Source organism: Dryobates pubescens, chromosome 35 (genome assembly GCF_014839835.1).
Source record: "Dryobates pubescens isolate bDryPub1 chromosome 35, bDryPub1.pri, whole genome shotgun sequence".
Taxonomy (NCBI): domain Eukaryota; kingdom Metazoa; phylum Chordata; class Aves; order Piciformes; family Picidae; genus Dryobates; species Dryobates pubescens.
The window spans coordinates 5832849-5860736 of NC_071646.1; the positions used below are offsets into that span (position 1 = coordinate 5832849).

At 61.6% G+C, this 27888-nt stretch overlaps 1 protein-coding gene across 1 annotated transcript; it reads right to left on the reverse strand.

Annotated features, from left to right (window-relative positions):
• Positions 1-481: 481 nt before the first annotated feature.
• On the reverse strand, positions 482-27616 carry SLC6A17 (solute carrier family 6 member 17). The gene is made up of 11 exons (XM_054176574.1): positions 27307-27616; positions 17202-17359; positions 15785-15911; positions 13798-13979; positions 12156-12266; positions 8114-8355; positions 7188-7380; positions 6315-6507; positions 4244-4403; positions 2357-2519; positions 482-933 (listed from the first exon to the last, which is right to left on the reverse strand). The coding sequence occupies exons 1-11, from the start codon at positions 27590-27592 to the stop codon at positions 565-567; spliced, it is 2184 nt and encodes a 727-aa protein (XP_054032549.1). The 5' UTR covers positions 27593-27616; the 3' UTR covers positions 482-564.
• Between the last annotated feature and the right edge of the window lie 272 nt (positions 27617-27888).

Genomic DNA, 27888 nt, shown 5'->3' on the forward strand with positions numbered 1-27888 from the left:
TGCTCTGAGCGTGGGTGCTTGATTGTGCTCCTTGGAATAAGGCCTTGACTCCTCCAACAGGCAAGGGGAGGGTGGCAGGGGGAAGCCTGCTTGGCTTTCCCACCTGGCTTTCCAGGTCCTTCATCCAACCCTCAGCTGCTTCCAGAAGAGAGATTCAGCTCTTGAGCCGCGCCGGAGAGATCTGCGGCGTCTCTTGTGCCTCCTTCCCTTCCCCCCCTTGAAGACCAAAGCCCAGGGGGAGGAGGGAAAGGGTGGGAGGAGGGGGGAAGGGGTGGTGGTGTGTTGGGGGGAGGGGAGGGGGTCCTGCCTTTCGGTCAAGGGTGGTTGGAGGAGTCCTGCCCCTCCTGCAGTCCCTTCCTCCCGACGCCACCTCGGGGATGGTTGCTTCGGGCTCCGGCTCGACGAAGGGGCAGGGCTGGGCGGGAGGGGGAGGAGGGGATTCGCTTTCCTCTTCGTCTTCCTCACCGATTCTGGGTGGTTGTTTATTTTCCTTCCTGCTGCCTGGACAGCCAGGATCCACTCCCCAGCGCCCTCCTCTCCTGGGGGGTGGGCAGGCGACCCTCCTCACAGTTCCGACTCGGGGGTGCTGGCCAGCAGGTAGCCGCTGCCGTAGCGTCCGTTGGGGGCGGCGCTCATCTCCAGCGGGGAGTTGCTGCCGGGCCCCAGGTAGGAGCGGTGGGTGGGCATGGGGGAGGGGGTCTCGCTGGGCACTTTGCTCAGGATGAAGCGGGTCTCGTCGTTGTCCTCCAGGTTGGAGATGTCCTTCATCATCCTCCCCTTCTTGTAGGTGACGGAGAGGGCGTTGGAGCCGTCCGACACCAGGTGGAACTGCCGCAGGACGAAGACCAGGGGCAGGGGGAGGGAGGCCAGGAGGATGAGGGAGATGAGGATAGCCATGGCCCAGGTTGGGTAGAAAAGGAACTTCTCTGCAGCCTGGGAAGAGGCAGAGGAAGGGGAGGTCAAGGAGGTGATGGAGCAGGGGTGGGAGGAGAGGCTGAGAGCCCTGGGGGCTGCTTCGTCTGGAGAAGACTGAGAGGGGACTGGGGGGTGAGGGGTCGAGGGGGGACTGAGGGGTGGGGGGTCGAGGGGGGACTGAGGGGTGGGGGGTCGAGGGGGGACGGAGGGGTGGGGGTCGAGGGGGGACGGAGGGTTGGAGGGTCGAGAAGGAGGGGCCAGACTCTGCTCAGCTGCACCCTGGGCACCCTGGAAGAGGCCAAGGGGCAGTGGATGGAAACTGCAGCACAGGAGGCTCCAGCTCAGCATGAGGAGGAGCTTCTGCACTGTGAGGCTCCCAGAGCCCTGGAGCAGGCTGCCCAGGGGGGTTGTGGGGTCTCCTGCTCTGGAGCCTTCCCAGCCCTGTCTGGATGTGTTCCTGTGGGACCTGAGCTGGATGCTGTGGTCCTGCTCTGGCAGGGAGGTTGGACTGGATGATCTCCAGAGGTCCCTTCCAACCTCTGATCCTGGGATCTCCCAAGTGCTAGGCAATCCCTGCTGCCCCCTGCCAGGCTCCATCCTCAGGAGCACCAAGTGGAGCTCTCAGGAGGTGGAAGGTTCAACCCCAAGGCACAGGGCAGGGTCTTGCACACAAGTGTGGAGCTGTGGCAGCAGACTGCAATCCAAGCCCAAAATCCAGCCCAGGTTCAGAGCTGGCTGGAGGCTTCTGGGCAGGGTGGACAAACCTGACTGCAGCCACAGGCAGAGCATCTCCCAGCAGGAGAGGGGAGGAGGAATGAGCTGAGCTGGGAAGAGCAGGGCAGCAGGGCAAGAGAGGTGATTCTGACTCTCTGCTCTGGTGAGACTTCACCTGGAGCACTGTGTCCAACACGAGGGAGGCATGGACCTGCTGGAGAGGGTCCAGAGGAGGCCACCAGGATGATCAGAGGGCTGGAGAGCCTCCCCTGTGGGGCCAGGCTGGGAGAGTTGGGGCTGTGCAGCCTGGAGAAGAGAAGGCTCCAGGGAGACCTCATGACCTGAGGTCAAAATCTGAAGGGGACCTAGAGGAAGGCTGGGCAGGGGCTGTGTCCAAGGGCTTGGAGGGACAGGGTGAGGGGCAGTGGGTTCAAACTGGAGCAGGGCAGAGTTAGGTTGGACACCAGGAGGAAGCTTTGCACAGTGAGGCTGGGGAGACCCTGGAACAGGCTGCCCAGGGGAGGTTGGTTGAGGCTCCATCCCTGGAGACATTGAAGGTCAGCTTTGATGTGGCCCTGGGCAGCCTGCTCCAGCTGGAGCTGCCCCTGCTGAGTGCAGGGTTGGGGGGGAGGGAGGGTTGAACAAGATGCCCTGGGAGGGTCCCTCCCAACCTGCTGCAGCCTGGGAAGGTGCAGAGCTGGGGTGGAGGGGGGCTGGAAGAGCTCACCTCCTCTCTGATCCATGCACTGTAGCCTGGGGGGCTGACTCCCAGCTGGATGATGCTGGCAGTCATCAGCACAGCCATGCAGATGGGGGAGACATACTTCCAGGTGTAGTAGTAGAACTGGTAGGGCCTGAAACCCAACATCTCTGTCAGCTCCTGCATGAACCTGCCAAGGAGAAGAGGTGAAGCCAAGCTGCTCCCCACCTCCCAGCCAGAAACTTCCCCCCCAGGAGCCCCTGCTGTGGGTTAACAATCAAGGCAGGGCCTGAAGAAGAGCCTGCTGGAGCCATCTGGGTGGCCCTCAAAGCTACAGCACTGCTTTGGAACAGCCTTTAGGAAAAGAAGAGAGGTCAGGCACTGGAATGGGCTGCCCAGGGAGGTGGTGGAGTCACCAGCCCTGGATGTGTTTGAAGGTGGCTTGGATGTGGTGCTTGGGGGGGGGGGATGTGGTCTAGGGGATGAACCTTGCAGAGTAGGCTCCAGGGTTGGACTTGGTGATCCCGAGGCTCTTTTCCAACCTGGATGTTTCTGGGACTCTGTGAGAAGGCTCTGGGACTATTGGGCAGCCTCAGCATCTCCTCAGGCTGCTCACTGATGGTGTTTTGGGGTGCCTGAAGTGGGGCTTCTTTGGCAGCCCCCCCCCTCCCCAGCTTGGCCTCTCCTGCTCCATTTTCAGAGCCCAAGGTGGGCTTGTGGCCAGGGGATGCTCCAGAGAAGCCACTGAGATGCCACCTGGCAGCAGTGGAAGGCAAGCAGGCACGAGCTGTGTGTGTCTGTGACCCCCACTCCCCCCCCAGCCATGACTAAGGATCCCCAGGGTTGAATTCCTCAGCTCCTTGCTCTTTGGAGCAGCTCCTTGGGCCCTGACTCCATTGGCCTCTGCCTGGCTCCATCTCTTCCCTCCACTCCTTCTCTCTCAGCACCTCCTGAGCTGGCAGCTGCCTGACACCAGGTTGGGAATGCCACCCCCACCAAGGCCTTGGTGCCTTCTCCTCGTGGCAGTGATGCCCCCAGGAGCTTGGCTCCTGTGTCCCAGAACCATTGAATGGCTTAGGCTGGAAAGCCCTCGGGGAGCATCGACTCCAACCACCAGCCTGGGGCCAAGGAAATGTGTCCCCAGAGTGCCACATCCACACATTCCCTGCACCCCTCCAGCCCTCTCTCCATGGAAATCTGGTCCCTGGTGTAGCTCTGCCCCAGCTGGAGCCTGAAAGTCTTCTGCTCCCCATGGGAAACTGCCCTGGCTGTGATTGTTGAGCCTGGAGGAGGCTCAGGGGAGACCTTCTTGCTCTCTGCAACTCCCTGCAGGGAGGTTGAAGCCAGGTGGGGGTTGGGCTCTTCTGCCAGGCACCCAGCAGCAGAACAAGAGGCCACAGTCTCAAGCTGTGCCAGGGGAGGTTTAGGCTGGAGGGGAGGAGAAAGTTCTTCCCAGAGAGAGTTGTTTGCCCTTGGGATGTGCTGCCCAGGGAGGTGGTGGAGTCCCCATCCCTGGAGGTGTTCAGGAGGGGCTTGGATGTGGCCCTTGGAGCCAGGGTTTGGCTGTCAGGAGGTGCTGGGGGACAGCTTGGCCTTGCTGACCTCTGAGGTCTTTTCCAACCTGGCTGATTCTATCATTCTAAGGTCTTGCCCCTGGGGTAGGGCAAGGATGAGGCCCTGAGCAGCCTGATCTAGAGGGAGCTGCCCCTGGCCCACAGCAGGGGGGTTGGAACTGGATGACCTTCAAGGTCCCTTCCAACCCACCCCACTCCCTGCATCCCTTCCCCAGGCTCCTGCCCCTGCCAGCTCCATCAGAGGAGCTTCTGGGGGGTGGGGGAAGAAAGCCTGGGGGCCAGAGGCTGGGAGGGGGGAGGGGAGGGAGGGTTTGTCCTTTTGTGGTCCCACAGGGCTTACTTCTTGGTGCCATAGATCCAGGCCACGGCGATGTTCTCCAGGATGACGACGACGGTGAGCGGCAGCGTGGCCGAGTAGTCGTCAAACATCGTCACAAAGTAGTTCCCCGAGCGCTGCACGAAGATCAGCCCCACCAGGAAGGCAAAGAGGCAGCAGCCCACTGTGGGGAGAGGAGGGGGAAGGGAAGGGGGGAAGGGAAAGGGGAGAGAGGGGGGAGAGAAAGAGAAGGAGAGAAAGAGAAGGAGAGAAAGAGAAGGAGAGAAAGAGAAGGAGAGATAGAGAAGGAGAGATAGAGAAGGGGAGATAGAGAAGGGGAGATAGAGAAGGGGAGATAGAGAAGGGGAGAAAGAGAAGGGGAGAAAGAGAAGGGGAGAAAGAGAAGGGGAGAAAGAGAAGGGGAGAAAGAGAAGGGGAGAAAGAGAAGGGGAGAAAGAGAAGGGGAGAAAGAGAAGGGGAGAAAGAGAAGGGGAGAAAGAGAAGGGGAGAAAGAGAAGGGGAGAAAGAGAAGGGGAGAAAGAGAAGGGGAGAAAGAGAAGGGGAGAAAGAGAAGGGGAGAAAGAGAAGGGGAGAAAGAGAAGGGGAGAAAGAGAAGGGGAGAAAGAGAAGGGGAGAAAGAGAAGGGGAGAAAGAGAAGGGGAGAAAGAGAAGGGGAGAAAGAGAAGGGGAGAAAGAGAAGGGGAGATAGAGAAGGGGAGATAGAGAAGGGGAGATAGAGAAGGGGAGAAAGAGAAGGGGAGATAGAGAAGGGGAGAAAGAGAAGGGGAGAAAGAGAAGGGGAGAAAGAGAAGGGGAGAAAGAGAAGGGGAGAAAGAGAAGGGGAGAAAGAGAAGGGGAGAAAGAGAAGGGGAGAAAGAGAAGGGGAGAAAGAGAAGGGGAGAAAGAGAAGGGGAGAAAGAGAAGGGGAGAAAGAGAAGGAGAGATAGAGAAGGAGAGATAGAGAAGGAGAGATAGAGAAGGAGAGATAGAGAAGGAGAGATAGAGAAGGAGAGATAGAGAAGGAGAGATAGAGAAGGAGAGAAAGAGAAGGAGAGAAAGAGAAGAGAATGAACCAGGTTGGAAAAGACCTCAGAGCTCACCAAGTCCAACTTCTCCCCCAGCACCATCTGATCAACTCAACCATGGCTCCAAGGGCCTCAGCCGGGCTCTGCCTAAACACCTCCAGGGATGGGGACTCCACCACCTCCCTGGGCAGCACATCCCCAGGGCCAATCTCTCTCTCTGGGAAGAATTTCTTCCTCCTCTCCAGCCTAAACCTCCCCTGGCACAGCTTGAGACTGTGTCCTCTTGTTCTGCTGCTGCTTGCCTGAGAGAAGAGCCCAACCCCCACCTGACTACAACCTCCTTTCAGGGAGCTGGAGAGAGCAAGAAGGTCTCCCCTGAGCCTCCTCTTCTGCAGGCTAAGGAAAAGTTAAGGACCAACTGTTGAGGTTGGAAGAGATCCTTGAGATGGTTAAGCCCAGCCCTTACCCCAGCCCTGCCCCAGGGCACCACCACCCCAGGGCCCTCAGCACCACATCCCCAGGGCTCTGAAACCCCTCCAGGGCTGGGGACTCCACCACTGCCGCTGGGCAGCCTGAGCCAGGCCTGGACAAGCCTCAAGGGGCAGAAATTGCTCCTCATGGCCAAGCTGAACCTCCCCTGGGGCAGCTTGAGGCCATTCCCTCTCCTCCTGTCGCTTATTCCTTGGGGACAGAGCCCAACCCCCACCTGGCTCCAACCTCAGGGAGCTGCAGAGAGCAATGAGGTCTCCCTTCAGCCTCCCTTTCTCCAGGCTCAACACCCCCCACCCCAGCTCCCTCAGCTGCTCCTCCCCAGCCCTGCTCTCCAGCCCCTTCCCCAGCCCTGCTGCCCTTCCCTGGACCCACTCCAGCCCCTCAAATGCCTCGTGGGGAGGTATGGTCAGCAGAGCACCCCAAGAGCCACCAAAGCCTTCCCCAGCAGGTCCTCTCCCTGCATTAGCAGGAGCCACACATCCCCCCCCTCTCCTGGAGGGCCTCCTCAGGGCAGTGGGGACCCTCTCTCCCTCCCCCCTCTCTGCCCCCAGGGAGGATGGAGGAGCAAAGGACCTCACCTGTGAAGACTTCCTTCCGCACCTTGAAGGTGTCAATGATGGGAGTGGTGATGCCTGACATGGTCCCAATCATGCTGCCCAGCCCCAGGTTGATCAGCATCAGGAAGAACATGACAGACCAGAAGGGGGAGGCTGGGAAGTGGGTCATGGCCTCAGTGAAGGCGATGAAGGCCAGGCCAGTGCCCTGCACCGACTGCTCAGGGCAGGGAGAGAGGAACACAAGGTGAGAAACACAGCAAGGACACAGCCTGCAAGCCCTCAGGTCCCTCCTGAGGCACTGAATCAGCTCTGCAAGGGGAGGGAAAGCCCCAGCCTGGGAGGGGTGGTGACCCAGCTTAGGCTTGCTGGGGTGAGATCTCTCCCCCAGCCCAGGGAGGACCACAGGGTGCTGGGGAAGACCTTCCCCCAATCCCAGGAAGGTGCTGGGGAAGACCTTACAACCACCCAGGAATGGCCACAAGGTGCTGGGCAAGACCTTGCCCCCACCCCAGGGAGGTGCTGGGCAAGACCTTGCCCCCACCCCAAGGAGGTGCTGGGCAAGACCTTGCCCCCACCCCAGGAGGGACCACAAGGTGCTGGGGAAGACCTTACCCCAATCCCATGAAGGTGCTGGGGAAGACCTTACCCCCACTCCAGGAAGGTGTTGGGGAAGACCTTGCCCCCACCCCAGGGAGGACCACAAGGAGCTGGGGAAGACTTTACCCCCAACCCCAGGAAGGTGCTGGGCAAGACCAGAGGGGCAGAGAATCTCCAGCCCTGGAGGGGGTCTCTGGGAAGAGCTTTCCCAGCTCCAGGTGCCAGCAGTGCCCGAAGCAGAGCAGCTCCTGCCCGGGGGGGCAGGGAAGGGGGGGCAGGGAGGTGACCTCCTGGTACCTTGTTGAGTTCATCCTCCAAGAGGCAGGCATCCAAGCCCAGCTCCTTGAAGTGTGCCTCCTTCACTGTCATGATCACCCTGTACATCTCCTGGTAGTCCTTGGCTGTCAGGTGGGAGAAGTTGACGTGGGGAGGGATGAGGTCGTGGCTCAGGACGTTGCTGTTCAGGTAGCCCAAGATCTTCTCAGCGTTCCTAAGGGAGGGCACAGCCTGGGCACCCCGAGAGGACTCCTTCCCCAACCCCCCCAGGCTGGCAGATGGAAGCCCCTTCGCCCCCCCCCAGGTAAGGTGAACCTCCCCCCTGGGGACACATCATAGAATCAGGCAGGTTGGAAAAGACCTCAGAGCTCAGCGAGGCCAAGCTGTCCCCCAGCACCTCCTGACAGCCAAATCCTGGCTCCCAGTGCCACATCCAAGCCCCTCTTGGACACCTCCAGGGGTGGGGACTCCACCACCTCATAGGATCATAGAATCAGGCAGGTTGGAGAAGACCTCAGAGCTCAGCAAGTCCAAGCTGCCCCCCAGCACCTCCTGACAACCAAACCCTGGCTCCCAGTGCCCCATCCAAGCCCCTCTGGAACACCTCCAGGGATGGGGACTCCACCACCTCCCTGGGCAGCACATCCCAAGGGCTTCCTCCCCCTGTCCCCTGGGAAGGGCTTCCTCCCCCTGTCCCCTGGGAAGGGCTTCCTCCCCCAGTCTAGGCTTGCCTTTGGACCAGCTGCCCTTTGCAGCTCCCTTCCAACCCCAACCATTCCATGATCCCTGGAGATCCAACTCTTGACCAGCAGGAACCTGGCTCCCCCAACCCCCCAGCTCCAAGGACGCTTCCCTTCCCTCGCCCCCCAGCCCCACCACGACCAGCCAGGGAGCTAAACCCTTCCCCACCCTCAAGCAGAGGAAAACAAAGCCCCCAATCCTCTTACTCCACCACACATTTCTCATTCATGATGTTGGCCTTGAAGCCCAGCACAGCAAACACCACCAGGGTGGCCAAGACAGAGGTGAAGAAGTTGATGAAGGAGACGAGAGTGGCGTCGAAGTGGCAGTTGTTGTCCTGCTTGTTGTAGCTGGAGAAGGCAATGACCCCTCCAAAGCCCAGCCCCAGGGCAAAGAACACCTGGGTGGCTGCCTCCCTCCACACCTGGGGGTCCAGCATCTTGTCCAGCTGGGGAGGGAGACACAAGGAGAAGGCAAAAGGGCTTTGGTGGCCCTCGGAGGATCACAGAGTCACCAAGGCTGGAGGAGACCTCAAAGCTCATTGAGCCCAGCCTGGCACCACAGACCCCCTCAGCCCCCCCAAGGACAGCTCAGCACAGCAGGAGGAAGGGAAGGTGACTTGGACTCCACAGCATCCCCAAGGCTGGAAGAGACCTCAAAGCTCATTGAGCCCAGCCTGGCACCACAGACCCCCTCAGCCCCCCCAAGGACAGCTCAGCACAGCAGGGGAAGGGAAGGTGACTTGGACTCCACAGCATCACCAAGGCTGGAGGAGACCTCAAAGCTCATTGAGCCCAGCCTGGCACCACAGACCCCCTCAGACCCCCCAAGGACAGCTCAGCACAGCAGGGGAAGGGAAGGTGACTTGGACTCCACAGCATCACCAAGGCTGGAGGAGACCTCAAAGATCAGCAAGGCCAAGCTGGCACCACAGACCCCATGGCTAAACCATGGCACCCAGTGCCACATCCAAGCCCCTCCTGAACACCTCCAGGGGTGGGGATTCCACCACCTCATAGGATCATAGAATCAACCAGGTTGGAGAAGACCTCAGAGCTCAGCAAGTCCAAGCTGTCCCCCAGCACCTCCTGACAACCAAACCCTGGCTCCAAGTGCCACATCCAAGCCCCTCTGGAACACCTCCAGGGGTGGGGACTCCACCACCTCCCTGGGCAGCACATCCCAACGGCCAACAACTCTCTCTGGGAAGAACTTTCTCCTCACCTCCAGCCTCAACCTCCCCTGGCACAGCTTGAGACTGTGTCCTCTTGTTCTGCTCTTGAACCTCACACCTGGTCCTTCTCCACCTCTTTTTCATGGGCTCAGAGAACCACAGAATCAACCAGGTTGGGAAAGACCTCAGAGGTCATCAAGTCCAACCTCTCACCCAGCACCTCCTGACAGCTAAACCCTGGCTCCAAGGGCCACATCCAAGCCCCTCTTGAACACCTCCAGGGATGGGGACTCCACCACCTCCCTGGGCAGCACATCCCAAGGGCTAACAACTCTCTCTGGGAAGAACTTTCTCCTCCCCTCCAGCCCAAACCTCCCCTGGCACAGCTTGAGACTGTGTCCTCTTGTTCTGCTGCTGGGTGCCTGGGAGAAGAGCCCAACCCCCAGCTGGCTCCAACCTCCCTGCAGGCAGTTGCAGAGAGCAAGAAGGTCTCCCCTGAGCCTCCTCTCCTGCAGGCTAAGCAACCCCAGCTCCCTCAGCCTCTCCTCCCAGGGCTGTGCCCCAGACCCCTCCCCAGCCTCCCTGCCCTGGGAGCCAGGGCTTAGGGCTGCCTGGGGCTGCAGCCTGGGCTGCTGTGGGGGCAAGCCATGGGCATGCCCTGAGCTGCCAGCAGCATGCTCCAGCTCCTTTTGCCTCTTTGCCACAGAGGGGAAAGCGAGGCAGGGGGCAGGTTGGACCTCAGCATCTGCCTGGCAGCCCAGGCTGGGTGCCCAGTGCCCTGCTCCCAAGCCCCTGCAGCCTCCCAGCTGCCCTGGGGAGCTCTGTCCTTTCCCACCCACCCAAGGGCACAGCTCTCCAGCCTCCTCCAGCCTCTGGAGCGATGCAGAGCAGCACCTGAAAGCCAACCCCTGGCCTGCTGGGTTTGTTGAACCTCTCATCCCCACAACCACATCCTCCTCCCCTCTGCTGCCAGCCTGGAGGCCTCCAGGCAGCATCCATCACCAGAGGATAATTAATTCCTCCCAGCAGCCTGCCTGGCTGAGCTGATTCATCTTCATCTCTGCTTAATGAATTAATTAGCTGCTTAATTAATGGAGGCATCCCACCAGCAGAGCTTTTCTTTTTGCTGCCAGCCAGCACCTTCCTGCTTCAAATGCATGGCCTGGGGCACACACCACACACACACACACCCCCACCCACCCCCCACCACCTCCCAGCCTGGTGGTCTGGGCCCCTAAAGGTACCCAGGGCTCAGGGCAGCTGCAGGCTGGTGGCTCTGGGCCATGCCCTGGGCTGCTGCCATCCATCCTGAGGACGCAGCAGGGGCTCTGAGGTAGTCTGGGGTTGGTGCTGTGGGGTCTGGGGATGGAGTTCTGGGGTTGAGGGTTGGTGCCCTGGAGTCTGGGGGTGGAGCTCTGGGGTCTGGGGGTGGGGCTGTGGGGTGGGGTTGGTGTCCTGGGGCTTGGGGGTTGGTGCTGTGGGGCTTAGGGTTGGTGCCCTGGAGTCTGGGGGTTGGTGCAGGGGGGCTTGGGGGTGGTGCCTGGGGTCCGGGGTTGGTGCTGTGGGGCTTGGGGGTGGTGTCCTGGGGTTTAGTGTTGGTGCTGTGGGGCTTGGGGTTAGTGCTCTGGGGTCTGGGGATGGAGCTCTGGGGTCTGGGGGTGGTGTCCTGGCGTTTAGTGTTGGTGCTGTGGGGCTGGGGGTTGGTGCCCTGGGGTCTGGGGTTGGTGCCCTGGGGTCTGGGGGTGGTGCTGTGGGGTTGGGACATGGAGCTCTGGGGTCTGGGATTGGTGCTCTGGGGTCTGGGGTTGGTGCCCTGGGCTTGGGGCTTGGTGCTGTGGGGTCTGGGGGTTGGGGGTTGGTGCCCTGGAGTTTAGTGTTGGTGCTGTGGGGTCTGGGGGTTGGTGCCCTGGGGTTTGGGTGTTGGTGCCCTGGGGTCTGGGGTTGAAGCTCTGGGGTCTGGGGTTGGAGCTCTGGGGCTTGGGGGTGGTGTCCTGCAGTTTAGTGTTGGTGCTGTGGGGTCTGGGGTCGGTGCTGTGGGGTCTGGGGGTGGTGCCCTGCAGTTTAGTGTTGGTGCTGTGGGGTCTGGGGGTTGGGGGTTGGTGCCCTGGAGTTTAGTGTTGGTGCTGTGGGGTCTGGGGGTTGGTGCCCTGGGGTTTGGGTGTTGGTGCCCTGGGGTCTGGGGTTGAAGCTCTGGGGTCTGGGGATGGAGCTCTGGGGCTTGGGGGTGGTGTCCTGCAGTTTAGTGTTGGTGCTGTGGGGTCTGGGGGTTGGGGGTTGGTGCCCTGGAGTTTAGTGTTGGTGCTGTGGGGTCTGGGGGTTGGTGCCCTGGGGTTTGGGTGTTGGTGCCCTGGGGTCTGGGGTTGAAGCTCTGGGGTCTGGGGATGGAGCTCTGGGGCTTGGGGGTGGTGTCCTGCAGTTTAGTGTTGGTGCTGTGGGGTCTGGGGGTGGTGCTGTGGGGTCTGGGGGTGGTGCTGTGGGGTCTGGGGGTGGTGTCCTGCAGTTTAGTGTTGGTGCTGTGGGGTCTGGGGTCGGTGCTGTGGGGTCTGGGGGTGGTGCTGTGGGGTCTGGGGGTGGTGCTGTGGGGTCTGGGGGTGGTGTCCTGCAGTTTAGTGTTGGTGCTGTGGGGTCTGGGGTCAGTGCTGTGGGGTCTGGGGTCGGTGCCCTGCAGTTTAGTGTTGGTGCTGTGGGGTCTGGGGTCGGTGCTGTGGGGTCTGGGGGTGGTGTCCTGCAGTTTAGTGTTGGTGCTGTGGGGTTTGGGGTTGGTGCTGTGGGGTCTGGGGTCGGTGCCCTGCAGTTTAGTGTTGGTGCTGTGGGGTCTGGGGTCGGTGCCCTGCAGTTTAGTGTTGGTGCTGTGGGGTCTGGGGTCGGTGCTGTGGGGTCTGGGGTCGGTGCCCTGCAGTTTAGTGTTGGTGCTGTGGGGTTTGGGGTTGGAGCTGTGGGGTTGGAGCTGTGGGGTTGGAGCTGTGGGGTTGTTGAGGGTTTTTTTTGGGGGGGGGGAGGGGGTTGAGGGGCTGAGGAGCAGAGAGGGCAGTGTGTGAGCAGCCAGGAGCAGGGCCTGGGCTGCAGGCTCTCACCTTGGGGGTGAACATGTGCAGGATGCCATCCACCGCCCCGCGCAGCAGCAGCCCTCTCACCAGGAAGCAAACCAGCACCACGTAGGGGAAGAGAGAGCTGAAGTACATCACCTGGGGCAGGAGGGACACAGCACCAGCATGACCTGCACTGCCTGCCTCCCTCCCCACCCCAGCCACCTCCTCAGCACCCCCCAGGACAGCCCAGCACAGCAGCAGGAGGGAAGGTGACTTGGACTCCACAGCATCCCCAAGGCTGGAAGAGACCTCAAAGCTCAGCAAGGCCAAGCTGGCATCACAGCCCCCATGGCTAAACCCTGGCTCCAAGGGCCACAGCCAAGCCCCTCCTGAGCACCTCCAGGGGTGGGGACTCCACCACCTCCCTGGGCAGCACATCCCAAGGGCTAACAACTCTCTCTGGGAAGAACTTTCTCCTCCCCTCCAGCCTAACCCTCCCCTGGCACAGCTGGAGACTGTGTCCTCTTGTTCTGCTGCTGGGTGCCTGGGAGAAGAGCCCAACCCCCACCTGGCTCCAACCTCCCTGCAGGCAGTTGCAGAGAGCAAGAAGGTCTCCCCTGAGCCTCCTCTCCTGCAGGCTAAGCAACCCCAGCTCCCTCAGCCTCTCCTCCCAGGGCTGTGCCCCAGACCCCTCCCCAGCTTTGTTGCCCTTCTCTGGACACCTTCCAGCAGCTCAACCTCTTTCCTGACCTGAGGAGCCCAGAGCTGGCCACAGGACTCCAGCTGTGGCCTCAGCAGTGCTGAGCACAGGGCAGGATGAGCTCCCTGCTGCTGCTGGCCACACTCTGCCTGCTGCAGGCCAGGCTGCCCTTGGCCTTCTTGGCCCCCTGGGCACACTGCTGCCTCCTGTTCAGCTGCTGTCCCCCACTCCCCCCAGGTCCCTCTCTGCCTGGCTGCTCTCAGCCACTCTGCCCCCAGCCTGTGGCACTGCCTGGGGTTGCTGTGGCCAAAGTGCAGCCCCTGGCACTTGGCTGTGTTCAATCTCCTGCCCTTGGCCTCTGCCCCTCTGCCCAGCCTGGCCAGGTCCCTCTGCAGAGCTCTCCTGGCCTCTGACAGCTCAGCTCCTGCCCCCAGCTTGGTGTCCTCTGCACATTCCCTGCTGCTGGACTCCATCCTCTCATCTCAGCCAGGTCCCCATCAGAGGATCCCTCTCCCCAGCCCTGCTGTTCCTCCCTGCCCAGCTCCTCTGACAGCCTCCCTCTCCCCAGCCCTGCTGTTCCTCCCTGCCCAGCCCCTCTGACAGCCTCCCTCTCCCCAGCCCTGCTGCTCCTCCCTGCCCAACTCCTCCTGCACAGAGCCCCAGCTCCCCCCCACAGCAGGCAGGGCTCAGCTGCCAGCCACACATCCTCCATCTCCCCACACAGCCATCGAGCTGGTGCCCAGCAAGGGGGCAGACAGCTGCCAGCCCCCAGGTGCAGGGCCTGGGCCATGCCTGCAGGCATCCCTTGGCCCCAACCCCCTCCCTGCAACCTCCTCTGCTCTTCTTCTGGCTCCCTCCAGAGCTGGCCCCAACTCTGCAGAGGCTGTGGGCACCCCAGAGGGGGCACACACAGAGCCAGCCCAGAGCAGGGCAGGAGAGGGTGGTCCCTGCAGGAGGACAGAGCCCAGGGGGCCTCCCAAGCCTCACCTTGCCTGAGGACTGGATGCCTTTGATCATGGCCAAGCCAACGAGGCTCCAGGCCACCAGCAGGCACAAGGTCATCTTCCAGTTGAGGCCTCCACTCTCTGAGATGGAGTTGGAGATGTCCAGGGTCTCCCTGTACCAGAAGTAGGTGGTGGCAGAGCTCCTCTCACACTCAGCCTCCACAACTGCAAGCAAGCAGAGGCAGGAGAAGGTGAGGGGAGGGGAGCTGAGGAAGAGGAGGAACTCATGCCAGGGACCTGCCAGAGCTGCCCATGGGAGGCAGGGACCTGTGGCAGCTGAGGGGCAGAGGGGGCTGGGAGTCATCTCTCAGCAGCAAAGAGAAGAGCCAGGGCAGGAGGGGCACTGGCAGGGGGAAACTGGGTGCTGAAGGGCAGGAGAGACATCTCCACTCCCTGCAAGAGCTCCCAGGGGGGCCCAAGGGGATGCTCAGAAGCTCTGAAACGCCAGCAGCACCCCCAGCAGCTCAGCTGGGCACTGCTGGAGCCCTGCCTGCCTCCTTCTGCCTTCTTTCCATGGCCCTGGGGGCAGATCCTGGCCCCATCCCAGCTGGGCAGGAACCCTGCCTGCCTCCTTCTGCCTCCTTTCCATGGCCCTGGGTCAGATCCTGGCCCCATCCCAGCTGGGCACTGCTGGAACCCTGCCTGCCTCCTTCTGCCTCCTTTCCATGGCCCTGGGGGCAGATCCTGGCCCCATCCCAGCTGGGCACTGCTGGAGCCCTGCCTGCCTCCTTCTGCCTCCTTTCCATGGCCCTGGGGGCAGATCCTGGCCCCATCTCAGCTGGGCACTGCTGGAGCCCTGCCTGCCTCCTTCTGCCTCCTTTCCATGGCCCTTTGGGTCAGATCCTGGCCCCATCCCAGCTGGGCACTGCTGGAGCCCTGCCTGCCTCCTTCTGCCTCCTTTGCATGGCCCTTTGGGGCAGATCCTGGCCCCAAGCATCAAGACTCAAGCTCTGGATCCCCATAATGGTATCAGATCCCATCAGTGAGGATGGACCCTGAGGGGATACCATGGGAGACACTTGTCCAAGCCAAGGGAAACCCTGGAGGTGCTCAAGGCCAGGCTGGATGAGGCCCTGAGCAGCCTGGGCTGGTGGGAGGTGTCCCTGCCCACGGCAGGGGGGTTGGAGCTGGATGGTCCTCAAGGTCCCTTCCATCCCAAACCCATTCCATGACCTTGTGACCTGGCCAAGGCAGCTGGGCTGGGGAGGACTCAGTGCTGCAGGAGCCTCCTCGACCTCCAGTTTCCCCCAGCTGCAGGAGCTGGAGGTGTTGGGGGGGCCCCAGTGCCCTTCCCTGGGCAGGGCTCCCTCCCCCTCTCCCTGGGCAGGGCTTTCTCTCCCCCTCTCCCTGGGCAGGGCTCCCTCCCCTCTCCCTGGGAACTGCTCCCTCTCCCGGGGCAGGGCTCCCTCCCCCTCTCCCAGGGCAGGGCTCCCTCCCCCTCTCCCTGGGCAGGGCTCCCTCTCCTCTCCCTGGGCAGGGCTTTCTCTCCCCCTCTCCCTGGGCAGGGCTCCCTGGGCAGGGCTTTCTCTCCCCCTCTCCCTGGGCAGGGCTTTCTCTCCCCCTCTCCCAGGGCAGGGCTCCCTCCCCTCTCCCAGGGCAGGGCTTTCTCTCCCCCTCTCCCTGGGCAGGGCTCCCTCCCCTCTCCCTGGGCAGGGCTTTCTCTCCCCCTCTCCCTGGGCAGGGCTTTCTCTCCCCCTCTCCCTGGGCAGGGCTCCCTCCCCTCTCCCTGGGCAGGGCTTTCTCTCCCCCTCTCCCTGGGCAGGGCTCCCTCCCCTCTCCCAGGGCAGGGCTTTCTCTCCCCCTCTCCCTGGGCAGGGCTTTCTCTCCCCCTCTCCCTGGGCAGGGCTTTCTCTCCCCCTCTCCCTGGGCACTTCTCCCTCTCCTCTCCCTGGGCAGGGCTCCCTCCCCCTGTCCCTGGGCATCTCTCCCCCCCAGCTGAGCCTCCTGCCAGGCCAGAGGCCAGCCCTCACCAGCCAGGGAGCCGTTCTTCACCACGGGGCACTCGCTCCAGGGCAGAGGGTACTGGAAGGACTTGAAGAAGTAGAAGATGCTCCAGCCAATGATGACATTGTAATAGAGCCCCACGAAGAAACACACCTGGGGGGCAGGCAGGAGGGCTCAGAGTGACAGCAGAGGGCAGTGGCAGAGCCCCCCCACACCCCCCAGGGGGCTGAGACACAGGGGGCAGAGAAGGGCAACCCAGCTGGGGAAGGGTCTGGGGAAGAGGGCTGGGGAGGAGCAGCTGAGGGAGCTGGGGGGGTTGAGCCTGGAGCAGAGGAGGCTGAGGGAGACCTCATTGCTCTCTGCAGCTCCCTGAGAGGAGGCTGCAGCCAGGGGGGGTTGGGCTCTGCTCCCCAGGCTCAGGGCACAGAAGGAGAGGAACTGGCCTGGGATTGTGCCAGGGGAGGCTGAGGTTGGAGAGGAGGCAAAATGTCTTTGCTGGAGGAGTGGTCAGGGCCTGGCAGAGGCTGCCCAGGGAGGTGGTGGAGTCCCCATGGCTGGAGGGGGTGCAGCAAGCTGTGGCCATGGCTCCTGGGGCCAGGGCTTGGTGGCCATGGGGGGGTTGGGGTTGGCCTGGGGGATCCTGGAGGCCTTTCCCAACCCAAACACTTCCAGGATTCCCTGAGCCTGTGAAGGGAGCTGGAAAGCCTCTCCTGGAGCTCCACAGAGAGCTCCTCCAGGTTCTCCTCCAGGTCACTCTCCCCACCCCACAGCCTGCACAGCCAGCCCAGGGTGGGCATCCAGCAGGGGCCCTGAGGGCACTCAGCTGGCACCTGGCACCTGGGGGGCACTCACCAGGCAGCTGGGGGCCAGTCAGCTGGCACCTTGGGGGTACTCACTAGGAAGCTGGGGGCAGGCAGCTGGCTCCTGGGGGCACTCAGCTGGCTCCTGGGGGGCACTGAGCAGGCAGCTGGGGGGCACTCAGCTGGCAGCTGGGGGGCACTGAGCAGGCACCTGGGGGGCACTGAGCAGGCACCTGGGGGGCACTCAGCTGGCAGCTGGGGGGCACTGAGCAGGCACCTTGGGGGCACTCAGCTGGCAGCTGGGGGGCACTGAGCAGGCACCTGGGGGGCACTCAGCTGGCAGCTGGGGGGCACTGAGCAGGCACCTTGGGGGCACTCAGCTGGCAGCTGGGGGGCACTGAGCAGGCACCTGGGGGGCACTCAGCTGGCAGCTGGGGGGCACTGAGCAGGCAGCTGGGGGGCACTGAGCAGGCACCTTGGGGGCACTCAGCTGGCAGCTGGGGGGCACTGAGCAGGCAGCTGGGGGGCACTGAGCTGGCAGCTGGGGGGCACTGAGCTGGCAGCTGGGGGGCACTCAGCTGGCAGCTGGGCGGCACTCAGCTGGCAGCTGGGGGGCACTGAGCAGGCCCCGGGGGGCACTCACCAGGCAGCTGGCGTAGCCGATGCCGCCCAGGCGGGGGCAGACGTAGTTCCAGACGCCGATGCTGCCGCGCCGGATGCGCTGCCCCACGGCCAGCTCCAGGAAGAAGAGCGGCAGCCCGATGAGGATCAGCAGCACCAGGTAGGGCACCAGGTAGGCTCCTGGCAGGGCAGAGGCAGAGTCAGGCAGCCCTCCCCCTGCCCCGGCCCCGGCCCCGGCGCGGCACGGGGGGGGACGGGCGGGGAGGGCAGGCGGGAGGGAGCTGGGGGGGCAGGAGAGAGGGAGCTGGGACAGGCAGAGCTGGGGGGCAGGAGGGAGCTGGATGGGCAGGAGGGAGCTGGATGGGCAGAGCTGGGGGGCAGGAGGGAGCTGGGGCAGGCAGAGCTGGGGGGCAGGAGGGAGCTGGGGGGGCAGGATGGAGCTGGGGGGGGCAGGAGGGAGCTAGGACAGGCAGAGCTGGGGGGAGCAGGAGAGAGCTGGGGGGGCAGGAGAGAGCTGAGACAGAGAGATCTGGGGGGTCAGGATGGAGCCGGGGGGGACAGGATGGAGCTGGGGGGAGCAGAAGAGAGCTGGGGGGGTAGGAGGGAAATGGGGGGATCAGGAGAGAGCTGGGGGGGGGGGCAGGATGGAGGTAGGGGAGCAGGAGAGAGCTGGGGGGGCAGAAGGGAAATGGGGGGAGGAGAGAGCTGGGGGGGACAGGAGGGAGCTGGGGGGGGAGAGAGCTGGGGCAGGCTCAAGCTGCAAAGAACAGAACCGAATTAACCAGGTCGGGAAAGTCCTCGGGGGTCATCGAGCCCAACCCTCTCCCACCCACCCCCCCCAGCACCTCCTCCAACCGCGGCACCCAGCGCCTCACCCAGGCTCCTCTTAAACCCTTCCAGGGTGTAGGGAGGGGGTGGGAACAGCCCCTCGGAGCCCCTCGCTTAATCTCTGCCTAACTGAGGAGGCCAGAGGGGAATCAGCAGCTCCTGAAGCGCGACCAAAGGACCGCGGTGAGTCGAGCCGCAGCAGCCAGCTGATGGATGGCTCCAGCCCCCTGCCAAGGGGCTGAGCAGCAGGCTCAGGACCAGGGGCAGCCGTCCGAAGGCACACTCCGGAGCCTGGCTGCGCTGGGCACAGTCCCAGCTGGAAGTTCCACCTCGGGGAGAGTGGGAGCCTGGCTCCAAGAGAGGCAGTGAGGGGCTGGAGTGAGGCCAGGGAAGGGAAACGAAGTGGGGGAAGGGTCTGGGGAAGAGGGCTGGGGAGGAGCAGCTGAGGGAGCTGGGGGGATGCTGAGCCTGGAGCAGAGGAGGCTGAGGGAGACCTCCTTGCTCTCTGCAGCTCCAACCCTGGCAATTCCTTCAGGCTGTGATGTTCTGCTCCCCCTGTCCTTCTCCCTGGCTTGGCTCTGGGCTTGCCCCACAGCCCTCTTGCTGCCTTCCCCCAGCACCCTGCACCAGCTCCTCTTTGTCTGCCCCCAGCCCTGCCTGAGACAGGGGAGCCTGGAGCAGAGGAGGCTGAGGGAGGCCTCCCTCCCTCCCCCTCTCCCTCTTCCTCCCTCCCCCTCTCCCTCTTCCTCCCTCCCCCTCTCCCTCTTCCTCCCTCCCCCTCTCCCTCTTCCTCCCTCCCCCTCTCCCTCTCACTCCCTCTCCCTCCCTCCCTCCCAGTCTTAGAATCATAGAATCAATCAGGTTGGAAAAGACCTCAGAGCTCAGCAAGTCCAAGCTGTCCCCCAGCACCTCCTGACAACCAAACCATGGCTCCAGGGGCCACATCCAAGCCCCTCTGGAACCCCTCCAGGGATGGGGACTCCACCACCTCCCTGGGCAGCACATCCCAAGGGCCAATCTCTCTGGCTGGGAAGAACTTTTAAGATCAAGCCTAAACCTCCCCTGGCACAGCTGGAGACTGTGTCCTCTTGTTCTGCTGCTGGGTGCCTGGCAGAAGAGCCCAACCCCCACCTGGCTCCAACCTCCCTGCAGGCAGTTGCAGAGAGCAAGAAGGTCTCCCCTGAGCCTCCTCTCCTGCAGGCTAAGCAACCCCAGCTCCCTCAGCCTCTCCTCCCAGGGCTGTGCCCCAGACCCCTCCCCAGCTTTGTTGCCCTTCTCTGGACACCTTCCAGCAGCTCAACCTCTTTCCTGACCTGAGGAGCCCAGAGCTGGACCCAGGACTCCTCAGCAGTGCTGAGCACAGGGCAGGATGAGCTCCCTGCTCCTGCCCTGGAGCTCTTGGAGCTTTCCTTCCTGTTGGTCTCTGGAAGGATGGGCACCAGCTCCTGCTGGGGAAGCACAGTGCCAGGCTGTGCCAGCTCCCAGCACTCTGAGTCCTGGCAGTTCTGGCTCCAGCTCATTCTGCTACCCACAGACACCTGCTTGGGGAGCTGGAGAGAAAGCAGCAGCACCCCCATCCCCCCACCCCCCTCCCCTGCACATCCTGCAGCACATCCTGGGGGGGTGGTCTGTCCATCACTCCCCACCTCCTGCATCTGTCTGTCTGGCACCAGCCCCCCAGCCCCGTGGGAAGCCCAAGCAAAGGCCCAGGAGGTTCAGTGTGGTGGGGAGAAAGGGCTGGAAAGCAGCCTCTGCTCCATGGCAGGGGGAGGTGATGCCCCTTGGCAGGACCACTCAGCAGCCTGCTGCCCCCAGCTCTGTGCCTCAGCTTCCCCCAGCTCTCAAACAGGGCTGTGGTTGGGGCAGCCTCTAAAGGCTTCTTCCTGGGGGGGAAGGTCTGCAGGAGGAAGCTCAGAGAACCCTGGAAGGGTTGGGCTTGGAAGGGACCTCACAGACCTAGATTCAACCCCCCCCTGCCATGGCTCTGTGCATCCATCCCAGGCCTGAATGAGCTCCAGGCTCTGCCTGGGTACAGCCCTCCCCTCTGCATCCAAGGCAGCCACCTGAGACCCCTCCATGCCCATGGGTGCTGCCTGCAGCCCAGAACCTCATCCAGGTCCTCTGCCATCACCTTTGCAATGCAGAGCTTGAGGTGCAGCCAGCCTGGACCCAAAGTAGGACACCAGGAGCTCAGGGTGAGAGACAGGAAGTGGAACAAAGCCAGAAGGGCTCTGTGGATCTATCCCAGCCTTGAATGAGCTCCAGGCTCTGCCTGTGACCTCCTCTGGGTGCAACCCTCCCCTCTGCCTCCACCACAAGCACACAAAGCAGTCATCTGAGACCCCCACATGCCCATGGATGGCCCCAAAACCTCATCCAGAACCTCTGTCATGAGCTCTGCAATGCAGCCAGCACACTGTGCTGGACCAAAGCTTGAGGTGCAACCAGCTTGGACCCAAAGTAGGACACCAGGAGCTCAGGGTGAGAGACAGGAGACAAAGCCAGCAGGGCTCTGTGCTTCTATCCCAGCCTTGAATGAGCTCCAGGCTCTGCCTCTCACCTCTTCTAGGTACAGCCCTCCCCTCTGCCTCCACCACAAGCACACAAAGCAGCCATCTGAGACCCCCACATGCCCATGGATGGCCCCAAAACCATGTCCAGAACCTCTGCCCTCAGCTCTGCAATGCAGCCAGCACACTGTGCTGGACCAGAGCTTGAGGTGCAGCCAGCCTGGACCCAAAGTAGGACACCAGGAGCTAAGGGTGAGAGACAGGAGACAAAACCAGCAGGGCTCTGTGGATCCATCCCAGCCCTGAATGAGCTCCAGGCTCTGCCTGTGACCTCCTCTGGGTGCAACCCTCCCCTCTGCCTCCACCACAAGCACACAAAGCAGCCACTCAAGACCCCCACATGCCCATGGATGGCCCCAAAACCTCATCCAGAACCTCTGTCATGAGCTCTGCAATGCAGCCAGCACACTGTGCTGGACCAAAGCTTGAGGTGCAACCAGCTTGGACCCAAAGTAGGACACCAGGAGCTCAGGGTGAGAGACAGGAGACAAAGCCAGCAGGGCTCTGTGCTTCTATCCCAGCCTTGAATGAGCTCCAGGCTCTGCCTGTGACCTCCTCTGGGTGCAACCCTCCCCTCTGCCTCCACCACAAGCACACAAAGCAGCCATCTGAGACCCCTCCATGCCCATGGATGGCCCCAAAACCACATCCAGGTCCCCTGCCCTCAGCTCTGCAATGCAGCCAGCACTCTGTGCTGGACCCAAACCTGGGGTGCAGCCAGGCTGGCCCCAAAGCAGGCAGGCCAGCAGGAGCTAAGTGTGCCCTGCAGCTGGGAAGGATGCAGGAGCTGGCTGCAGCATGCTCCAGCCCAGCAGGGGTGAGGGTGCAGCAGCCCCAGGGGGGAAGTGCTGACTGCTGAGGTCTTCATCTGAGGCAGTGACTCATCGTGGGGATGACAGCAGACAGGGCTTCATTATTGAGGGCACTGCAGGTTTGGCAGCTCTGGGGGCTGGGGGCACCTCCAGTGCTGCAGTGCTGGCAACAAGGGGGAAGAGCTGAGCTGGGCTGGGGATGTGAGGGAGAGTTAAGGAAGGTATTTTGATGCTGAGGGTGGGGAGAGCCCTGGCCCAGATTGCTCAGAGAGCTGCCCCATCCCTGCCACCACTGCAGGCGAGGTTGGTTGGGGCTGTGAGCAGCCTGCTCTAGGTGTAGAAGACTCTGCTGAGTGCAGAGGGGTTGGGCTGGGTGGGCTTGAAAGGTCTCTTCCCACCCAAACCACTCTGGGACTGCCTGACCCTGGGGGCTCTGTTCAGTGCTGCTGGCCAGGGTCCACCTCCCATGGCTGCACAGGAGAGGGCTGGGGAGCTGGGTCTGGATTGCTGAGGAGCAGCCTCCCTCCCATCACTGCCATGAAGGGCTCAGCATGGCTGGGGGAGACTTTGCCCCTCAGGATGCTCCTGGAAGCCCAAGGGGGACACATGGGGTGGGCAGGCTGGGGAAGGGGAGGTGGGGAAGGGGAGGTGGGGAAGGGGAGGTGGGGAAGGGGAGGTGGGGAAGGGGAGGTTGGGAAGGGGAGGTTGGGAAGGGGCTGGAGCCTGCTCAGTGCAGCTCTTGGGACAGAGGGGAGTGGAGGAACCTCCTCTGCTTTTCTCCACCCTCAGGTTTCCAAACTGCCCCAGCAGGAATTTGGGGCTGCAGCAAGAGAGCAGCCTGGGATTCACCTTGACTTTGGAGGGGGCAGCTGGGAACCCCTTAGGAAGAGGCTGTCCTGGAGCTTCCTGCACCTCTGAATAGATGAGCACACAGCTCCTGCCTGCCCCTTTCCTCCTTCAGAGCCCTAAACCCCACTTCAGAGTCAAAGGAACCTCCTTCAGAGCCCTAAAACCCACTTTAGAGTCAAAGGAACCTACTTCAGAGCCTCAAAACCCCACTTCAGAGCCCTAAACCCCACTTTAGAGTCAAGGAAACCTATTTCAGAGCCCAAAAACCCCACTTCAGGGTCCAAATCCCCCACTTCTGAGCCCCAAACCCCCACTTTAGAGTCAAAGGAACCTACTTCAGAGCCCCAAAACCCCCACTTCAGAGCCTAACTCCCCACTTTAGAGTTAAAGAAACCTACTTCAGAGTCCAAAACCCCACTTCAGAGCCCTAAACCCCACTTTAGACTTAAAGAAACCTACTTTAGTGTCCAAAAACTACACTTCAGAGCCCTAAACCTCACTTTAGAGTCAAAGAAACCTACTTCAGAGCCCCAAAAAAACCCCTTCAAAGCTCTAATTCCCCACTTTAGAGTCAAAGAAACCTACTTCAGAACCCTAAACCCCACTTTAGAGTCAAGGAAACCTACTTCAGAGCCCAAAACCCCTACTTCAGAGCCCTAAACCCCCACTTCAGAGCCCTAAACCCCCACTTCAGAGTCCAAACCTCCCCTTAGAGTCCCCAACCCCTCACTTTACAGCCCCAACCCCCACTTTAGAGTCCCCAAACCCCCACTTTACTGCTCAAACCCCACTTTAGAGGCCCCAAACCCCACTTCAGAGTCCAACTCCCCACTTCAGTCCCCAACACCCAACTTGAGAGTCCCCCAAGCCCCCACTTTAGAGTCCAACCCCCCACTTTACAGTTCAAACCCCACTTTAGAGCCCCCAAACCCCACTTCAGAGTCCAACTCCCCACTTGAGAGTCCCCCAAGCCCCACTTGAGAGTCCAACCCCCCACTTTACAGTTCAAAGCCCACTTTAGAGCCCCCCAAACCCCACTTCAGAGTCCAACTCCCCACTTGAGACTCCCCAAGCCCCACTTGAGAGTCCCCCAAGCCCCACTTGAGAGTCCCAACCTCCCTTTAGAGTCCCCAACCCCTCACTTTCCAGCCCCAACCCCCACTTTAGAGCCCCCAAAATGCCCCTTTAGAGTTGAAACCCCCACTTCAGAGTCCCCAAACCCCACTTGAGAGTCCCCCAAGCCCCCACTTTAGAGTCCAACCCCCCACTTTACAGTTCAAACCCCACTTTAGAGCCCCCAAACCCCACATCAGAGTCCAACCCCCCACTTCAGAGTCCCCAACCCCCCACTTTACAGTTCAAACCCCACTTTAGAGCCCCCTAAACCCCACTCCAGAGTCCAACTCCCCACTTGAGAGTCCTCAAAATGCCCCTTTAGAGTCAAAACCCCCACTTCAGAGTCCCCAAGCCCCACTTCAGAGTCCCCCAAACCCCACTTTAGAGTCCCAACCTCCCTTTAGAGTCCCCAACCCCTCACTTTACAGCCCCAACCCCCACTTTAGAGTCTCCAAAATGCCACTTTAGAGTCGAAACCCCCACTTGAGAGTCCCCCAAACCCCACTTGAGAGTCCCAACCTCCCTTTAGCGTCCCCAACCCTCACTTTCCAGCCCCAACCCCCACTTCAGAGTCCCCAAGCCCCCACTTTACTGCTCAAACCCCACTTCAGAGCCCCCCAAACCCCACTTCAGAGTCCAACTCCCCACTTTAGAGCCCCCAAAATGCCCCTTTAGAGCCGAAACCCCCACTTCAGAGTCCCCAAGCCCCCACTTTACTGCTCAAACCCCACTTCAGAGCCCCCCAAACCCCACTTCAGAGTCCAACTCCCCACTTTAGAGCCCCCAAAATGCCCCTTTAGAGCCGAAACCCCCACTTCAGAGTCCCCAAACCCCCACTTTACTGCTCAAACCCCACTTCAGAGCCCCCCAAACCCCACTTCAGAGTCCAACTCCCCACTTTAGAGCCCCCAAAATGCCCCTTTAGAGCCGAAACCCCCACTGCAGAGTCCCCAAACCCCCACTTTACTGCTCAAACCCCACTTCAGAGCCCCCCAAACCCCACTTCAGAGTCCAACTCCCCACTTTAGAGCCCCCAAAATGCCCCTTTAGAGCCGAAACCCCCACTTCAGAGTCCCCAAACCCCCACTTCAGAGTCCAACTCCCCACTTTAGAGCCCCCAAAATGCCCCTTTAGAGCCGAAACCCCCACTTCAGAGTCCCCAAGCCCCCACTGTACTGCTCAAACCCCACTTTAGAGCCCCCCAAACCCCACTTCAGAGTCCAGCTCCCCACTTGAGAGTCCCCAAACCCCACTTGAGAGTCCCAACCTCCCTTTAGAGTCCCCAACCCCTCACTTTCCAGCCCCAACCCCCACTTTAGAGCCCCCAAAATGCCCCTTTAGAGTTGAAACCCCCACTTCAGAGTCCCCAAACCCCACTTGAGAGTCCCCCAAGCCCCCACTTTAGAGTCCAACCCCCCACTTTACAGTTCAAACCCCACTTTAGAGCCCCCAAACCCCACATCAGAGTCCAACCCCCCACTTCAGAGTCCCCAACCCCCCACTTTACAGTTCAAACCCCACTTTAGAGCCCCCTAAACCCCACTCCAGAGTCCAACTCCCCACTTGAGAGTCCTCAAAATGCCCCTTTAGAGTCAAAACCCCCACTTCAGAGTCCCCAAGCCCCACTTCAGAGTCCCCCAAACCCCACTTTAGAGTCCCAACCTCCCTTTAGAGTCCCCAACCCCTCACTTTACAGCCCCAACCCCCACTTTAGAGTCTCCAAAATGCCACTTTAGAGTCGAAACCCCCACTTGAGAGTCCCCCAAACCCCACTTGAGAGTCCCAACCTCCCTTTAGCGTCCCCAACCCTCACTTTCCAGCCCCAACCCCCACTTCAGAGTCCCCAAGCCCCCACTTTACTGCTCAAACCCCACTTCAGAGCCCCCCAAACCCCACTTCAGAGTCCAACTCCCCACTTTAGAGCCCCCAAAATGCCCCTTTAGAGCCGAAACCCCCACTTCAGAGTCCCCAAGCCCCCACTTTACTGCTCAAACCCCACTTCAGAGCCCCCCAAACCCCACTTCAGAGTCCAACTCCCCACTTTAGAGCCACCAAAATGCCCCTTTAGAGCCGAAACCCCCACTGCAGAGTCCCCAAACCCCCACTTTACTGCTCAAACCCCACTTCAGAGCCCCCCAAACCCCACTTCAGAGTCCAACTCCCCACTTTAGAGCCCCCAAAATGCCCCTTTAGAGCCGAAACCCCCACTTCAGAGTCCCCAAACCCCCACTTCAGAGTCCAACTCCCCACTTTAGAGCCCCCAAAATGCCCCTTTAGAGCCGAAACCCCCACTTCAGAGTCCCCAAGCCCCCACTGTACTGCTCAAACCCCACTTTAGAGCCCCCCAAACCCCACTTCAGAGTCCAGCTCCCCACTTCAGAGTCCCCCAAGCCCCACTTGAGAGTCCCAACCTCCCTTTAGAGTTCCCCAACCCCTCACTTTCCAGCCCCAACCCCCACTTTAGAGCCCCCAAAATGCCCCTTTAGAGTTGAAACCCCCACTTCAGAGTCAAAACCCCCACTTCAGAGTCCCCCAAGCCCCACTTGAGAGTCCAACCCCCCACTTTAGAGTCCCAACCTCCCTTTAGCGTCCCCCAACCCTCACTTTCCAGCCCCAACCCCCACTTTAGAGTCCCCAAAATGCCCCTTTAGAGCCGAAACCCCCACTTCAGAGTCCCCAAGCCCCCACTTTACTGCTCAAACCCCACTTTAGAGCCCCCCAAGCCCCACTTCAGAGTCCAACTCCCCACTTGAGACTCCCCAAGCCCCACTTGAGAGTCCCCCAAGCCCCACTTGAGAGTCCCAACCTCCCTTTAGAGTCCCCAACCCCTCACTTTCCAGCCCCAACCCCCACTTTAGAGCCCCCAAAATGCCCCTTTAGAGTTGAAACCCCCACTTCAGAGTCCCCAAACCCCACTTGAGAGTCCCCCAAGCCCCCACTTTAGAGTCCAACCCCCCACTTTACAGTTCAAACCCCACTTTAGAGCCCCCAAACCCCACATCAGAGTCCAACCCCCCACTTCAGAGTCCCCAACCCCCCACTTTACAGTTCAAACCCCACTTTAGAGCCCCCTAAACCCCACTCCAGAGTCCAACTCCCCACTTGAGAGTCCTCAAAATGCCCCTTTAGAGTCAAAACCCCCACTTCAGAGTCCCCCAAACCCCACTTTAGAGTCCCAACCTCCCTTTAGAGTCCCCAACCCCTCACTTTACAGCCCCAACCCCCACTTTAGAGTCTCCAAAATGCCACTTTAGAGTCGAAACCCCCACTTCAGAGTCCCCCAAACCCCACTTGAGAGTCCCAACCTCCCTTTAGAGTCCCCAACCCTCACTTTCCAGCCCCAACCCCCACTTCAGAGTCCCCAAGCCCCCACTTTACTGCTCAAACCCCACTTCAGAGCCCCCCAAACCCCACTTCAGAGTCCAACTCCCCACTTTAGAGCCACCAAAATGCCCCTTTAGAGCCGAAACCCCCACTTCAGAGTCCCCAAGCCCCCGCTTTACTGCTCAAACCCCACTTCAGAGCCCCCCAAACCCCACTTCAGAGTCCAACTCCCCACTTTAGAGCCCCCAAAATGCCCCTTTAGAGCCGAAACCCCCACTGCAGAGTCCCCAAGCCCCCGCTTTACTGCTCAAACCCCGCTTCAGAGCCCCCCAAACCCCACTTCAGAGTCCAACCCCCCACTTTAGAGTCCCAACCTCCCTTTAGCGTCCCCCAACCCTCACTTTCCAGCCCCAACCCCCACTTTAGAGTCCCCAAAATGCCCCTTTAGAGCCGAAACCCCCACTGCAGAGTCCCCAGCCCTCCGCTTCAGAGCCCAGAGCACCCCCACGCCCCCCTCCCCGCTCCGAGCATCCACTCCCCGCAAGGCTCGGCGGGGCAGGAGCGGGCTGCGTCCCCTTCTCCAGGGGCTACCACCCCCTTCCCCTCGCCCCTCGCCCCCTTCTCTCACCTCCTCCGTTCTTCTGGCAGAGGTAGGGGAAGCGCCAGACGTTGCCCAGCCCCACGGAGTAGCCGATCTGCGCCAGGATGTACTGCAGCTTGCTGTTCCAGGCCGGGCGGTTCTCCGCCTCCAGCTCCTCGTCTCCATCCTTCTGCTTGTCCCAGGGCTCGCCGGCGACGTTGAGGACGCTGCGCTTGTAGTCCACCGGCTCCTCGTGGGCCAGCAGGTCGGCCACCGACTCGGTGACGTGCTCGCTGCTGTGCTCCCGCTGCGTCACTTTGCTGTTCTTCGGCATCGGGACGGCTCCGGCCGGCGGCCCCCCCCCGGCACCGCCGCGCCCCGGCGCCCGGGGGGTGGGATCTGGGGGGGTTCGGGGAGAAGAAGGATGGGTCCGCCGGGGAGCAGCGCCTGGGCGAGCTTACAGCTCCAGCCTCACCTCCTCTTCATCGGCGGGAGCTGGGTGGGGAAGAGAAGGGGGAGAGGGGAGGTGAGGGACGGGGTCTGCAGGTTGGGGGGGGGGGAGAGGGCTGGGGGAGGAAGGCTGGGGGTGGTTGGGTCAAGGAGGTGGCTGGGGCTTCATCCATGGAGATA